Source organism: Neomonachus schauinslandi, chromosome 4 (genome assembly GCF_002201575.2).
Source record: "Neomonachus schauinslandi chromosome 4, ASM220157v2, whole genome shotgun sequence".
NCBI classification, from domain to species: domain Eukaryota; kingdom Metazoa; phylum Chordata; class Mammalia; order Carnivora; family Phocidae; genus Neomonachus; species Neomonachus schauinslandi.
Window position 1 is genome coordinate 96,641,412 of NC_058406.1, and position 13,073 is coordinate 96,654,484.

Below are 13,073 nucleotides of genomic sequence, written 5' to 3' on the forward strand. Positions count from 1 at the left end.
GGCGCCAGGCTTTAACAATGCATTCTTGGGCAAGAGGAAGAGACTCCTGTAAGAAACAGTATCTTTTAAGAAGTAATAAAAATTACCCTATTGTTGGAACTGATAATACAGTCGCTAGTTTTTCCTTTTTCCCTTCCTTCCTCCCCTATTTCTTTCAAGCTTCGTATCTTTATTTGTTCATGTTAAATTAATACTTAGGGTTCACAGGGTCAGCTTTAACTTGCTTAGGAAGTTAGTATTTTCCTTGTTTCTTCTAGGAATTCCCAGAGACGCATACTTTCTCCTGCAAATCTTGTGCTTTCCCAGAGTATATCTGACTTCCTGAAAGTATTGTTAATAATAATACTTTGCTTTCTAAATGCTGGAGGCCTTCAACCACAGCAGCTGCTACTAAGAAGCTCTAATGGGAGGGAAGTCCCACAGCACAGCCAGGCCCCGGGCTCTCTGGAGGTTCCTGGGCTTATCATCACACACCAGGCCCAGAGTCCCTCACGGCATCCAAGGCCGCGCAAGCAGAGGCGCTGCCCCTGCCGGGTGGGAGGCACGAAGAGCCTCCAGACAGGTCCTCGGACATCTCCCCATCAAGTCAGCCCCTTTTGCTAAAGACAGGCATTCCTTTAGGCTTGTTTCTTCCCTAAAAAGCGACTCCCCAAACCCGGCAAGCGGGTTTCTTTCACACAGTAGCGTGAATAAATTCATTGGAAGCCCTTTGAGTGGTCACTGGGGTCCTGAAGAGAAGTAGGGGGAGGGCGCTTGGGACCTTTTGCAAGGCCAGCCCAGACCCATTCTTCCTGGGGCCGAGCGGGAAGTGGGTCACGCGGGTCCCACAGCAGAGGAGGCATCTGGGAGGGCACCGAGAGACTGGGGAGGCCATCTGCAGGTGGGCGCGGGGCTGGGGCTGCGCAGGGAGGCGGAGTCCCTCAGGCGGGCGCGGGCTGCAATCACACCCTACCCCCCACCCCCACCCCGGCGCGTCCCTGTCTCAGAGGAGCTCCCTGATAGATACACTGGAAAGGCCCCTCCGCGGTTTCTGCCCCCGGTCGGCGGAGATTCGGGGAGCCCAGTTCCGAATGCGTGCCAGCACCCACTGCGGACCTCGCGTGTCCTACAAAGCAGGCCGGTCACGCAGGGCGGCGGAGGAGGGGCGCGGGAGCCGCACGGCCGCAGAGTCCCCGCGGCCCAGCCAGCCGGCGCGCCCCGTACTGGCGCGGCCGCGGCCTCCCGGGACTTGGGCACGCGCGCCCCGGGCCGCGGCGCCCTCCTGCCTGGAGCCCCGACTGGCCGCAGCCGGCCAGCCCGGGCCCTGGGGCGGGGCTTGGGGCGGGGGCGGAGCCAGGCCCGCGGCCGGTGTCAGGTTGCTCCGGTAACGGTGACGTGCCGCGGCGTGGGCGGGGCAAACACGCAGGTTGCATATTTTAGGAAGTGAGGAGGAGGCGCGGGCTTGAGCTGCGGCGGGGTCTGGGGCGCGGAGCAGCGGCGGGAGGAGGCGGACACGTGGCAGCAGCAGCAGCGGTAGCAGCCCCAGCGGCGGCATCGGCTCGAGCCGCCGGCCGGTCTCCCTCCCTCCCGCCCCGCGGCAGCCCTAGCTCCCTCCTCTCCGCTCCCCCGGCCGCGCTAGTTCGGCCGGGAGCTGCTCTCTTCTTTCCTGATTCTTGAGCGACAGGACCCGGCGCCGCGCACAGACCTCCGCCACCATGGGGAAAGGGGTGAGTGTGCGGCGAGCCCGGCGAGGGGCCGCGGGGCGCCGGGCGGGAGGAGGAGGAGGAAGTCAGGAGGGCTTACCGCGGCCAGCGGGAGGCGGCGGAGGAGGAAGCGGCGCGGCGTGGAACGGGCAGGCTGGGCGGCCAGGCTTAAAAGACGACACACTCTGGAAATGCAGGGAGCGCAGCAGTGGGGGCCGGGAGGGCGGGCGGCAGCGCGGGGCGGGCCGCGGACCTCCGAGTCCCAGCGCGCTGCGGGCCAGGGGCTCCTGGAGGCGGCGCTCGGGAGCCGCGGGGCCGGGAGGAGGAGGGCGGACGCCGCGGGGCGGCCCCGGGAAGGAGCTGGCCGCCGCGGCATCCCCGAAGCCGGCTCCCCTCCCCTCCCTCCGCCCGCCCTCACCTCCCATCTCTTGCCTTCCCTTTTCCTTCCGCCCTCAGTGCCCAGAGGAAAGGCGTGCTCCTCCCCTTCCCCTGGGGCGCGCCGCCGGAGCCCCTCCCGGGCTGCCTTCCCACCGCGGCCGGGGTCCCGGCGCCGGCGGGGGCTTCCGACGCGGGGGCGGCCCTGAGGGGGTGAGGCTCCCACTCTCGCAGGCGCTGGGGCTTAGCCAGTTCCCCGCAGAGGCGGCCGCCCTCCCCTAAAGAGAGAGAGAGAGAAAAAAAAAAAAAACAACGGGCTTCCCTTCACTGCGGAGCCGGTCGTGCTGGCTGGTGCCAGAAAGGGTGTGTCTTCACCGCCCTAAGATGGCCTTTAAGGTATACTTTCGAGAGCTTTAATGGGACGCTTTCCCTAAACACTGGATGCGCCCTGGGGCGGCTGGAGTGGTCATTTCCCTGGTGGGGAGGGGTGTTTTTGGCTTTTTTTTTTTTTTGAGGGATGAGCCTGGAAGGAGGACCGGCTGGCTCACCAGGGCCTCTGGGTACAATAAACCCGAAAAAGGACTGCAGGCGGCGGGCAGGACGCGGTGGCAGGAGCGCCGAGCCGCGGGAGAGAGCAGTTTCCGAAGGAATGGGGGGCGGGGTGGTCTCCGGGGTAGGGGAGGAGAGTGCACGGAGCGCTGGGAATGCCCGTAGGCACAGCAGAAGACCGAGTCTCAGACCCTAACGGAGCCAAAGCCAAGTCGAGAAAAGTTTATACGGGATAACCTCCCCCCAAAGTATCAATTCATGGGAGAGAATGACCAGGTCGTGAGAACACGGGGTAGGAGAGCAGCCGCTGAGTTACCTCCGGGGCTTGCACGGTGCGGGCATCTAGTAGGTCTTTGGAGGTTTTCAGGGCTCCGCGGTGTGGCGTGAGTGCTGGGGGAAGAGGCAGGGAGCGTCCTTTGGGGATTCTTAACTTTGGATTTTGAGGGCGGTAATTAGAAAGCCTTGGACCTGGTAGGGAGAGTAGGGAGAAGTGGCATGCACGACTGGTATCTTTTAAAAGCACGGAATGTGGAGGGCTGACCCAGGTTCCAGAGCCGAAGGCAAAGAGCTGAGTATACTCCCCACGATATAAAAGTGGGTTAGTGGCCTGGGCTTGTACCACTATCAAACCCTGGGTCATTCCCATAAAGAAGCCCTTTAAGTGCACCCCTTTGGTTCTCCTCCCTCAAAAAAGAAGAAAGTTGATACCCTGAGCTGGACATTCCTGCTTTTGGGGGGGGGGGGGGGGTGTAGTGATCGGGAATATGTACCCGAGGCCTAGGAAGGTGAAGTGACTTGTTCAAGGTCAAATGGTTGGTTAGTGACACACCAGCCATGCCTGATTCCTGAACAGCCTGTGGTCTCCCCAGCCTGAACACTCACTCACTTGACATTGCCTTACATGCAGAACTCCAGCATTATTCTTCAGATGAAAGTGGGGTATTTGTGTTTTAAAAAACCACATTAAAAATTAATGGATCCCAGAGATGTTTGAGTAACTGAGTTCTATCCACGTATCTGTATGTGTCTTTCATAATGAACCCATGCACAACAGTGGTGAAGATCACACACCTGGGTTGTGAAGGTTCAACCAGGATGTCTTAGGGTTCTTAATAAAAAGCCAGTGGCTGGCAAACACAAAATTGAATTGCAGCTGGTTCACAGGATGATAGGCTGCTTATCTGCTGGGTGGCAGTTAGCGTTTTGGGGGCGGGGGGGACACTGGTAAATTGAACATTAAGGGGGGAGATGTGTGTTGGTGGTGGTTCTCCTGGAGTAAAGTTACCCCTTTTGTCCCCAGTGACTTACTGTGATAGTCCAACGTTCAGAAGGATATTTTATGCTGAAATGTTGGGATTTTTCCACATGGGGATTAAAATGTGGGTGGAGTGGTGACTAAAGCCCTGCTGATAATTGGTTAACCAGGAAGCCTGTGCTCGCAGCTAATTTTTAAGGTCATTGTTAATTTCTTCCCCGCTTCTTCCCACTGCTTGGGGGCCTAGGTTTTGATGATATTTCAGGTGATTTTCTTTCTCCTTAAAAATCTAGTTTCCTAAGCTTTTGGTAAGAAAACGAAAGAACAGCTCCTGCTGAATCATTCCTGGATGAAATAGGATTTTGTCCCTTTTTTTCATATTGGGTGTTGTTGCCAGTGACTTGGCTTACAGCCACAGCCAGGCCGGCCACCCACAACTAGCTCACCAAAGGTACACAAAAAAGCTTGCTCTTTTTCTCAAGTTTACAGGAGCTGGGGGGAGGGGGGAAATGTCACCAGGTCCTTCCGTGCGCTTCCCCACTGTTTGAATATTAACTTAAGTTACCTAGAAAATAAATCCTGGCTTACGGGTGGTGATTTCAAGAGGAGCAGGGGAAGAAGACTCAGGTGAAGGTTGCACAAGGGATACGCATGTCAGCAGAAATCCTGGTCGTTCGGTAACATTATCAGCTGCCCTTTTGGAGCTCAACTTGAAAGTGTGACTAAATCTCCTCTGGCTGCTATAAAACTAGTACTTTAGACCGAAAACATCGGAAGGCAGAGTCCTCAGAGTGGAAAGTTGCCAGGGCCTGGCCAGGAGCGAGTGAAGCTGTTACAGGAGGAACTGTTGACCGGCACTGGGGCCAGACCAGAGGGCCGGGATTGCATCACACCCTTTTTGTCTCTGAAGTGTTCAGTATGTGAGTGTGACAGTTCCCCGGCTCAGGGTTCTTTCTGTACCCTCTTCTGAGGGTGTATCCTCTTTTGGTAACTTACTGTTTGTTAATTTGTAGTGTTCTCCGCCAGTAAGTTTGTAACACTCTAGTGACTCACCTTTGGGTGGGAGGGTAGGGAAGGCGGGGGAGGTCTGCATCATAAATCTGAGAAGGCTGAGAGGAGGCTAACCCTTGCAACCCTCCCTCCCCCACCCCCCCCCAGGGGGATTTTTTTAAAATTTGGTAAATGTTCATCCAGGTGAGCGCTAAAACCGAAAACATACAGCTCTCTGGAAGTGTTACCCCTAAGTTGCATTTAAAAATAAAAGGTGAACTCAGAATTATAAAGCACAATAGACTTGGTACCCAAACATGCTCCATCCCATCCTTGTTTCCTGATTATTTTAGCAACAAGTTAACAGTTAAGTGACTTTCTGTTCAAATCAGGCTGTGTTGTCTTAAAGATATCCAAACTTAAGAATGAGAAAAAGGCTTTAACTATTTGAAGGATTTTGTATGCAACAGTAAGTAAAATTAGTTTGTTCATTTAAAAACAAAAAGGTAAAAAAAAAAAAAAAAAAAATTGTTTCAAGCCCTGAAGCTTCAGGTTCTCAACTGGCCCTTAGGTAGACTACTGGCCCCGAGGACCAAATGAAGTCCTCTCTGTTCTGTCCAAAGTGAGTGCAGTGCAAGCAAACACCACAGCTGTGGTCAGGCTGACCAAGGATTTGGCGCTGAGGGAAGATCCAATCTTTATCAACTATAGGTTTCCTGTTCATCAGTTAGTCCTAAGCCCTTCAAAACCAGAGAAGAATTTTTCTTTCACCTGAGAAACATATTAAGGATTGAAAATAATAGGAACTACTATTAATTACCCTCCAAAGGAAAGCCAAGTGGAAGTATCCCCCTTGACATTGCTGACCTCCTAATTTAATGGCATCTTAGAGTTTTCGTCTGCTTTCACTTTTCAAGCAAGGGACTTGACTTTTAAGTCTTTGTACAAGTCTTACCAAAAAAAAAAAGGAGGTGGGGGGTTGCTTTTCAGCGCTGTGTGATGGGAGGGAGTGTGAACATTCGTGCCGCCGTGTCTTCTAGCTGCCCAGGGCTCTCTGCCAGCCAGCAGGCCAGAAGAAGAAACGCGAGTGTCAGATCAGATGGGCTCACGGTAATCAGAGTGGCTGCGTTTGGACAGCATGACGCTGGGCAGAATGTCTCCCCATGCCTGCCAGAGCTGTCCAGTTCTGGGTTGCTCTGAAAATACATGGCCAGTGAGCAATAATGGGAAGTAAAGAGAATTCGAAAGCCCACTGGCTTTTTTCTTTTCTTTTCTTTTTTTTTTACATTCTCCTTCGTATCTGTATTTTTGGAAAAGGAAACGTAACCAAGTCAGGTTTGAACTTTCTCACATTGCTATGAATTGAGTGTATGAGAGGAAGTGTATTCTTTGGCTGGAATCTCAGAGAGACCGTTCTTTGCATATGACTCACCTCATTAGTTGTGCTGAAATCTGTTGTCAGGAATCCACAAGAAGTTCTTCACATTTATTTGACTGATGTTTGGTTAGCAAATTCTATTGGTGAGAATAGAGCCCCCATCCACCCACCTACCCACCCACCCACCCTGCAGTTTTTCTCTCGGGTTTCATTTGCATTCGGAGCCGTGGGAATTGGGATCAGTACACCTCATTCCTTAGTTCCTTTGTGACTCTACAATGAATCGTATCTGAACAGTAATTATCTCTGTATCTGGTTTTATCCAAACTCTACTTAGTAACAACTGTTAGGTATTTTCTGGTAGTGATCCAAAGAGGTGATTCTTGGTGGCTCGTGCTTTGTCTTTGGGGCTTGTACTGTTTGGGGGCCCGATAGTGAAGAGTGTCAGGTGTGGGGACCAGTGGGTCTTGGTGTCAGATTTATCTTTCCAGGCTGTCATCATGGCCAGGGCCCCCGGGCACTTTGGGCGCTATCCTTTTGTGTTTTTCTTTTATCTTCCACATGATGTTTCCATGGGGCCATATTTGTTTTATTGTTTCAGTTCAAGTGACCTGTGTCTGGGGCCTTGGGCTGCCTTTGTCCTCTTCAGCCTGCCAGCTGGTTTACTTCGTACCCTACGCCTCGGGGTACCAACTGAGGAGCCATGAGAACTGGGAATTTATTCAGCCCCCTTGCAACACTGGTGCCAGTTAGGAATCTTTCGTCTCTCAGACTGATGACATCTTTTGAGTAGCACTAGCCAAAGGGTGGTCTAGTAAAACGAGAAAAGGGGTGAGGGGGGGCAACAAGGGGTGAGGGGGGCAACGGATGGAAGGAGCAGGCAGAAAGTTTTAACTCTTCATAACCCGGGTGCCTAATGATAGAGGTAGCGTTAACCCCAGTGAAAAAACAGGCTTGGGTTTTGTTTTGAATCACTGGAAAAACAAAGAATGTTTTCAAAAGAGGTAGTAAATCTAAAGTGTATTGATTGTGTAGACATTCTAGAATTTTTTGTGTACCCTGCAGGTAGGGCGGGCTGGCAGGCTCCTTAAGAATTTCCTTACCAGCAGATTGAGTGGAAGGTTAAGCCTAGTTTGTTTGGGGCTGAGGGAGCCTGCTGGCTAGAGCTGGAGCTGGTCTTTCTGCGCCGCCTCCCCCCCGCCTGCTGGCTGGGTGGGCTACAGCCCAAGTATGGAGGTGGTGAGCTGGCCTCACAAAGGGGCCCATCGCTCTGGCTTTGCTACATGACCTTCTCCAGCCTGCTGCACGTTCAGGTGAGTGACAAGGAATATGAAGACATGGTGGTCCCGTGGGTCACCTCCTCTGCAGAAGAAAGCGATTCGTTCCTTAACTGCCCTAAATGCTGCTCCAGGCCGCAGAGCGCTGCGGTATTAAGACAGCGCGTGTCCTCCCTCAACCTCAGCTGTCTCGGGGCCCTCAGATCCCTGGCTAGAAAATTCCTCGCACGTAAACTAAACCACTTAGTCATTTAGGCGCAACTGGAGGCTGTAATGAACTGGGATTGATCATTTCTGATATTTTCTGTTAAGTTTTACCTGATGAGATGAATACCCCAAATGGGTTGTTTTTTTAAGGTTGAAAGGGGTTTTGTGAGGAATGGCAGTGATTTATATGTTAATTAAAACCCAGTTATAGTAATAACCGTGTGGCGCAGTGCTTTGCAGAGTACCTTTACATACACAGTTGTGTTTGAGAATGATTTAATAATACACGATCCCAGGAAGATGGGAAAAGCCCCTCTCCCCCCTTTTTCCCCCCATTTGAAGGAAGGTATAGCCTCCTTCTGGCCCCTCTTGCTAGTCCCAAACCTTTTGCTTGTGTGTGGGTTTTAAGAACGGCGCGGGGTTTTAGGTGTTTTGTTTTCAGACTTGACGGCAGCCCCTTGATGAATCAGACAATCAGAATGCCTTCTAGACTCTTTCAGTCGTCACACCAAATGCTTTTGCCATCGTAGGGACAGGGAGCTGAGGCTGACTGTTCAGGGTCCCGCAGCCAGCCAGGATGGCTGGGGGCTCACCTGAAGCACATCAGCATTCCCATCCGAAGGGCATGGACATCGGAGCTTCCCAGTACCCCAGAGGCTTCTTCAGCAGTTCTAGAAGTCTGAACCGTGCCGAGCTCCCCGCTGCCTCCAGGGCCATCTGTTACTGTGGTGGGAATGGGTCCCCCCTTTAGGTGGTTAATTACTGACAGGAAGGGGCACGGTCCGGGGGTTGGTCCATGTTTTTAAATGAGTGAACCTCATTACTTGTGTTAACCTTGGTTTCTCCTGTCAAGAGTTTTCTCTCCCCATCTCTCTGGGCACCTTTCCCTCTGCCCAGATCCAACAGTGGCAGAGGTCCTTAGGGCGTCTTTGAGAGGATGGAATCCCTGGGAAGCACAAGATGAAGTAATGACCCATTTTCAGCTGTGTCACACTGGGCAAGCCCCTGCCCTCCTTGTGACCTCCCACTTCCTAAATTAGCAATGGAAAAAAAAAAAAAACACACAAACCAGAACCGAACTTACTTCATCATTTTCACCAGTCAGTGTCCCATTAGTGAAGGGCCTCACGGGAACCTTGAGCTCAGAGACCTTGGGGGTGTCCGAGGGGCGCCACTGCAGGGAGCATGGTGAGTGTGGGAGAAGTGATCCAAGTTTTCTAATTGAAGAAGTAGGAATGTGTGCCCAGTGCTCAGAGGAATGGGAAGGTTCCTGTAGTCAATTGGGGAAACCATGTTTCTCTTGTTTTTCCAAATGTTTTTAAAAGAAATAATAAAGAAAATGCTGTCTCACCCATCTTAAAACGGATGATCTGTAGTGCTATTACTACATTATCTTGTATGGTAGCTCTCCCTTACTCACTTCTAAGGGAAACCGTGTTTCTCTTGTTTTTCCCAAATGTGTGCCCAGTGCCTGTCCCTCCCCACACTCCCTCAACCCCGAACACACACACACACAATTTTTTTCTGCTTCGAATTTTTGATGATCGAGACCTATAGGGACTTAAGGAATATTTAGTTCCTGTCACAGTAAGCGAATATTAAATCACAGTTTTACTTGTAGGGAAGAACTGAATTGTAAAAGCCATCTGGTCTTCTGGACAAACATTGCCTATTGAAAAAATTAAAATCTTGAAGGAGAAGAAATTCCACATGTTAATACTTCCCATGTCTCTTTCACAAATGTCCTCATGTAAAACTATGCCTTACGTAGCATGAATTGATGAGGAAAGGAGGGTGGGAGCTATTAGGAAATCAAACTCCTAGCCGACTTAACCACTGATAACTGTGAGGCTGGAGGCAAGATACTTCTCTGTAAATGGGGATACAACTTTGGAACCTGTCCAGGGCTTATCATTCTCTCCCCCTTTTTTGGAGTGGAAAATACCGAAAGTCTGAGAATAAAGCATATAGGTGGTGAGGCAGAGAGATTTTTAAATCTGATTTTCATATCTTTAAATTAAACTTGCATTAATGATACCTTGCTTAAAAGAGAAATTGTGAACTGTATTTTAAAAAAATCAATACAAACTGACCACATAGTCTTCTAGAGATTCCCTAGTCAGTGCCTTTAAAATGATTTTTAAGTGATGTGCTTTCCCATTAAAGATGTGAAAGAAATCCCACTTCAGACTGTGGTTCTTGTCTGGTGGAAGCCCTGTCCTTCCTCTTTGTTTTATTTGTGTGTTTGCTTTCAGTGTGTGATTATTTTCCATTTTAACACTAGCACCAAGGGCTCTATGCAAAGAGGCACTTAGAAATGTGGTTGCTCCACAGTGGAGAGAATTTCAAGAATGTCGACTATCTTTAGACCTGCTTCATTCTTAACAGATAAGATAGAAACAAAAGAACTCCACTCTGTTGGGAGAAGTTAGTCAAGGAACACTGCAGAAGTAACCACAGGAGTTGAACAACATGAATAATATAAATGTCTCTGCTTGTGGGCAACACCAGCTCATTTGGGGCAGGATTTCTCTTTAGAGTCTTAAGAGGGTGTTTTCAAATTCAACTGAATATTGTATTTATTTGCAGCCATCTTAGCTGTGACTGAAATACACCCATCTCCTTTTTTTTTTTAATTTGATTTTTAGCACAGTAAAATTTTGATCTGGACACAGGTTCTCAACTGCTTTAATAACCTGGCAGTGTACTTCTGAAAGTTAGAAGTGAGTAAGGGAGAGCTACAATACAAGATAATGTAGTAATAGCACTACAGATCATCCGTTTTAAGAAAAATGCTGCTCTCCTTCCCCTGCCGCTCTCAGGTGGTAGTGGTTGTGGGAGGCAGTTTGTGGGGTGGTGGGGGTGTCGAGTAGAGGCCTCTTCGCCGCCGACCAAGCTCTGGAGCACCAAGTTCAGGCTTTGTGTAGATAAGTGCAAGCATTTTCAACAGGGGGGGGGGGGGGAGGAGCATGCGGAACAATCTAAATTTAAACTATAGAATCAACGTTTTCTCTAAAAATTGTTCCAGTTTTCAAGAGGTGTAGGTGGATCCTGTGAATTGTGTGATAATGCACATGCTTTTCCTACACTCTGCTTATGTCAAAACATTTCCAGTGACTTTTCCTTTGAGGGGTTTATTTTCAGGCTGTAGACTGGGAAGAGGACTTTTTTTTTTGTCTTTTATTTAAATGATTTTAAGTATTCTTAGGCTAGCTGTTTTTATATAAGAAAAGATGAAACAGGTCACTGTTCTTATGTAAGCCCTAAAAATACTTAAATTTGATCCTTAATGGCTTCTTTGCAAAGCTAAGAATTTAAACATAATAATAGAAGTAATTTGCATCTAAGGGTTTTGTGTAATTGGTTCTCCCAGAAAACGCTACATGGAGGTAGGCACAACTATTCTCTCCACGCCAGCGAAGAAGAAGTTGAAGCTTTAAGAGTCCGTGACTTACCCAAGGACACATAGCTGACAAGTGGTAGAGTGCAGGGGTCTAACTCAGACTTGTCTGGTTCAAAATGCAAAGGCATCCGCGCTCTGCTCTCAGTTACTGATGTAAAGATGATTTCATTCTCTCCGTGGGGAAGATGGAAGGTGGCGGTATAGAGATTTTGACAGCACAACCCTTTCCCTATTCACCCCAAATGGAAGTGACTAGCGGGACCCTTCTGTGGTTGCTGTGACTTCTCCCCTGGTCTCAGTGCCTTCGGGTGCACATGGCGTGTCTTGGGCTCATGATAGTTGCAATAGTCGTTGCTTTTGTTTAGTTTGTGGTGTATGCACATGCATTCCCATGCATTTCCACGATTGCTGTCCTGTTGACTATTCGAAATGTTGCCTATCCTAAAAACTGCTAACATCCCCTGCTCCAGAATCTCTCGTGTGTTCATAATACACAACCTCACCTCTCCCACATTCTCCTGTAGGTTGGACGTGATAAATATGAACCTGCAGCCGTTTCAGAGCATGGCGACAAAAAGAAGGCCAAGAAAGAGCGGGATATGGATGAACTGAAGAAAGAAGTTTCTATGGTAGGTATTAGGAGGCAGGTTGCTTTCTGTTCTCCTTATAAGTTAATTGTATCCTATCTCTTGGGTGTTGGATTCTCCCCTCCACACCCCCAGTCCTTCAGTCAGAGACCTGCTTTATTTTAAAAGTAAAACAGTCATTGTGGTTGTTTTTACAGACCTTACCAAACCCTAGAGATCAGTCTGGAAAATTTTCATTTTCCAGGCTGTTGGCAGGTTGGGAAAGTTATCCCCTGCCCCACCGCCCGGCGTAATAACCAAAGGTCCATAGAAGGAACTGTGGTTGATATCAGGGGCCTTTACTTTTCTCTGCTTCTGGATTATACCAAATACAAGGGGAGCCTCGAGCCCCTCCAGCTGTGGAGGCTTCCACAGACACGGCCTACCTAGAACCTGCTGGTCATCAGAGAAGGCAAACAAGGTTTCGCTCGAGCTCTGAGCCTGCTGGGCTTTCCTGAAGTCCCGGCAGGCGGCAAGGGGCCTCATCCCACAGCTTTCACCAACCTCCTCTGGGGAGGGACTCTCAGCACAGGGCTGGGTGGTTGCCGAGCCAGCTACCGCCTTCTGCACGGAAGGAAAGCCTGTTTGCTGAGCCTAGTTAGTACTAGTGACGAGGGACATTACTGCTTTCTCCTCATCTTGTTTCATGGTACAGTGTTTAATTCTTCTGTTTGTTTCCCCTTAGGATGACCATAAACTTAGCCTTGACGAACTTCATCGCAAATATGGAACAGACTTGAGTCGAGTATGTTGTCATTTCACACCTGTACAGAATCCAAATCCTGTTTCCCTAGGGCATCTCCCCCGTGGCGCAGACCTCAGAGGAAGAGAACGATGACAGGCACCGTCTGAGTATACGGTGCCGCATGTGAACCTTGGGCTTTTGGGTGCTTCTTTAGTATTTTGTTGGCCCCTGACACTTTGAAAGTAGACGTTATTTTCCCCATTTTATAATAGGTGAGATCCAATAAGGGAAGCACGAGGATTTAAAATGGAATGGCTCCATAGCCATGCTCATTCCCTGACCTTTCGATTATAAATCTTTGTCTTTTATTCTTCTACGTTCATGAAATGGAGTTGAATATTTCAGTGAGTTGAATCTTCAACACTTCAGTTTTTGCACTTTTGCCATCCAGCTCCATTGCTCCAGAACCTTGATTAGTCTAGCATTTATTTGACACTTGTTTTTTTACACCACTTGAAGAAATCTTTCCGTAAAGCATGTGTTGTATATTCTTGTTACCTGGAGGATTTGGGTATTAAATTGCCACACGAACAATATAAAAGTAAACCGTCAGGTGAGGGTGCAGTTTGTTACTTCTGTGCAAAAA

The 13,073-nt window shown here is 49.5% G+C and overlaps 1 protein-coding gene across 2 annotated transcripts in view; it reads left to right on the plus strand.

Moving 5' to 3' along the window:
- Nucleotides 1–1,432: 1,432 nt before the first annotated feature.
- The window catches only part of ATP1A1 (ATPase Na+/K+ transporting subunit alpha 1), a 29,180-nt gene continuing 17,539 nt past the window's right edge, over nucleotides 1,433–13,073 (plus strand). Inside the window, exons 1-3 of one of the 2 annotated variants that reach the window (XM_021690233.2) lie at nucleotides 1,433–1,706; nucleotides 11,641–11,745; nucleotides 12,428–12,487. In XM_021690233.2, coding sequence (XP_021545908.1) covers nucleotides 1,695–1,706; nucleotides 11,641–11,745; nucleotides 12,428–12,487 — 177 coding nt within the window. In that variant the 5' untranslated portion in view covers nucleotides 1,433–1,694. Of the gene's footprint in view, nucleotides 1,707–2,441; nucleotides 2,454–11,640; nucleotides 11,746–12,427; nucleotides 12,488–13,073 lie in introns of those variants that run through there. The other variant, XM_044914596.1, reaches the window with a different exon arrangement.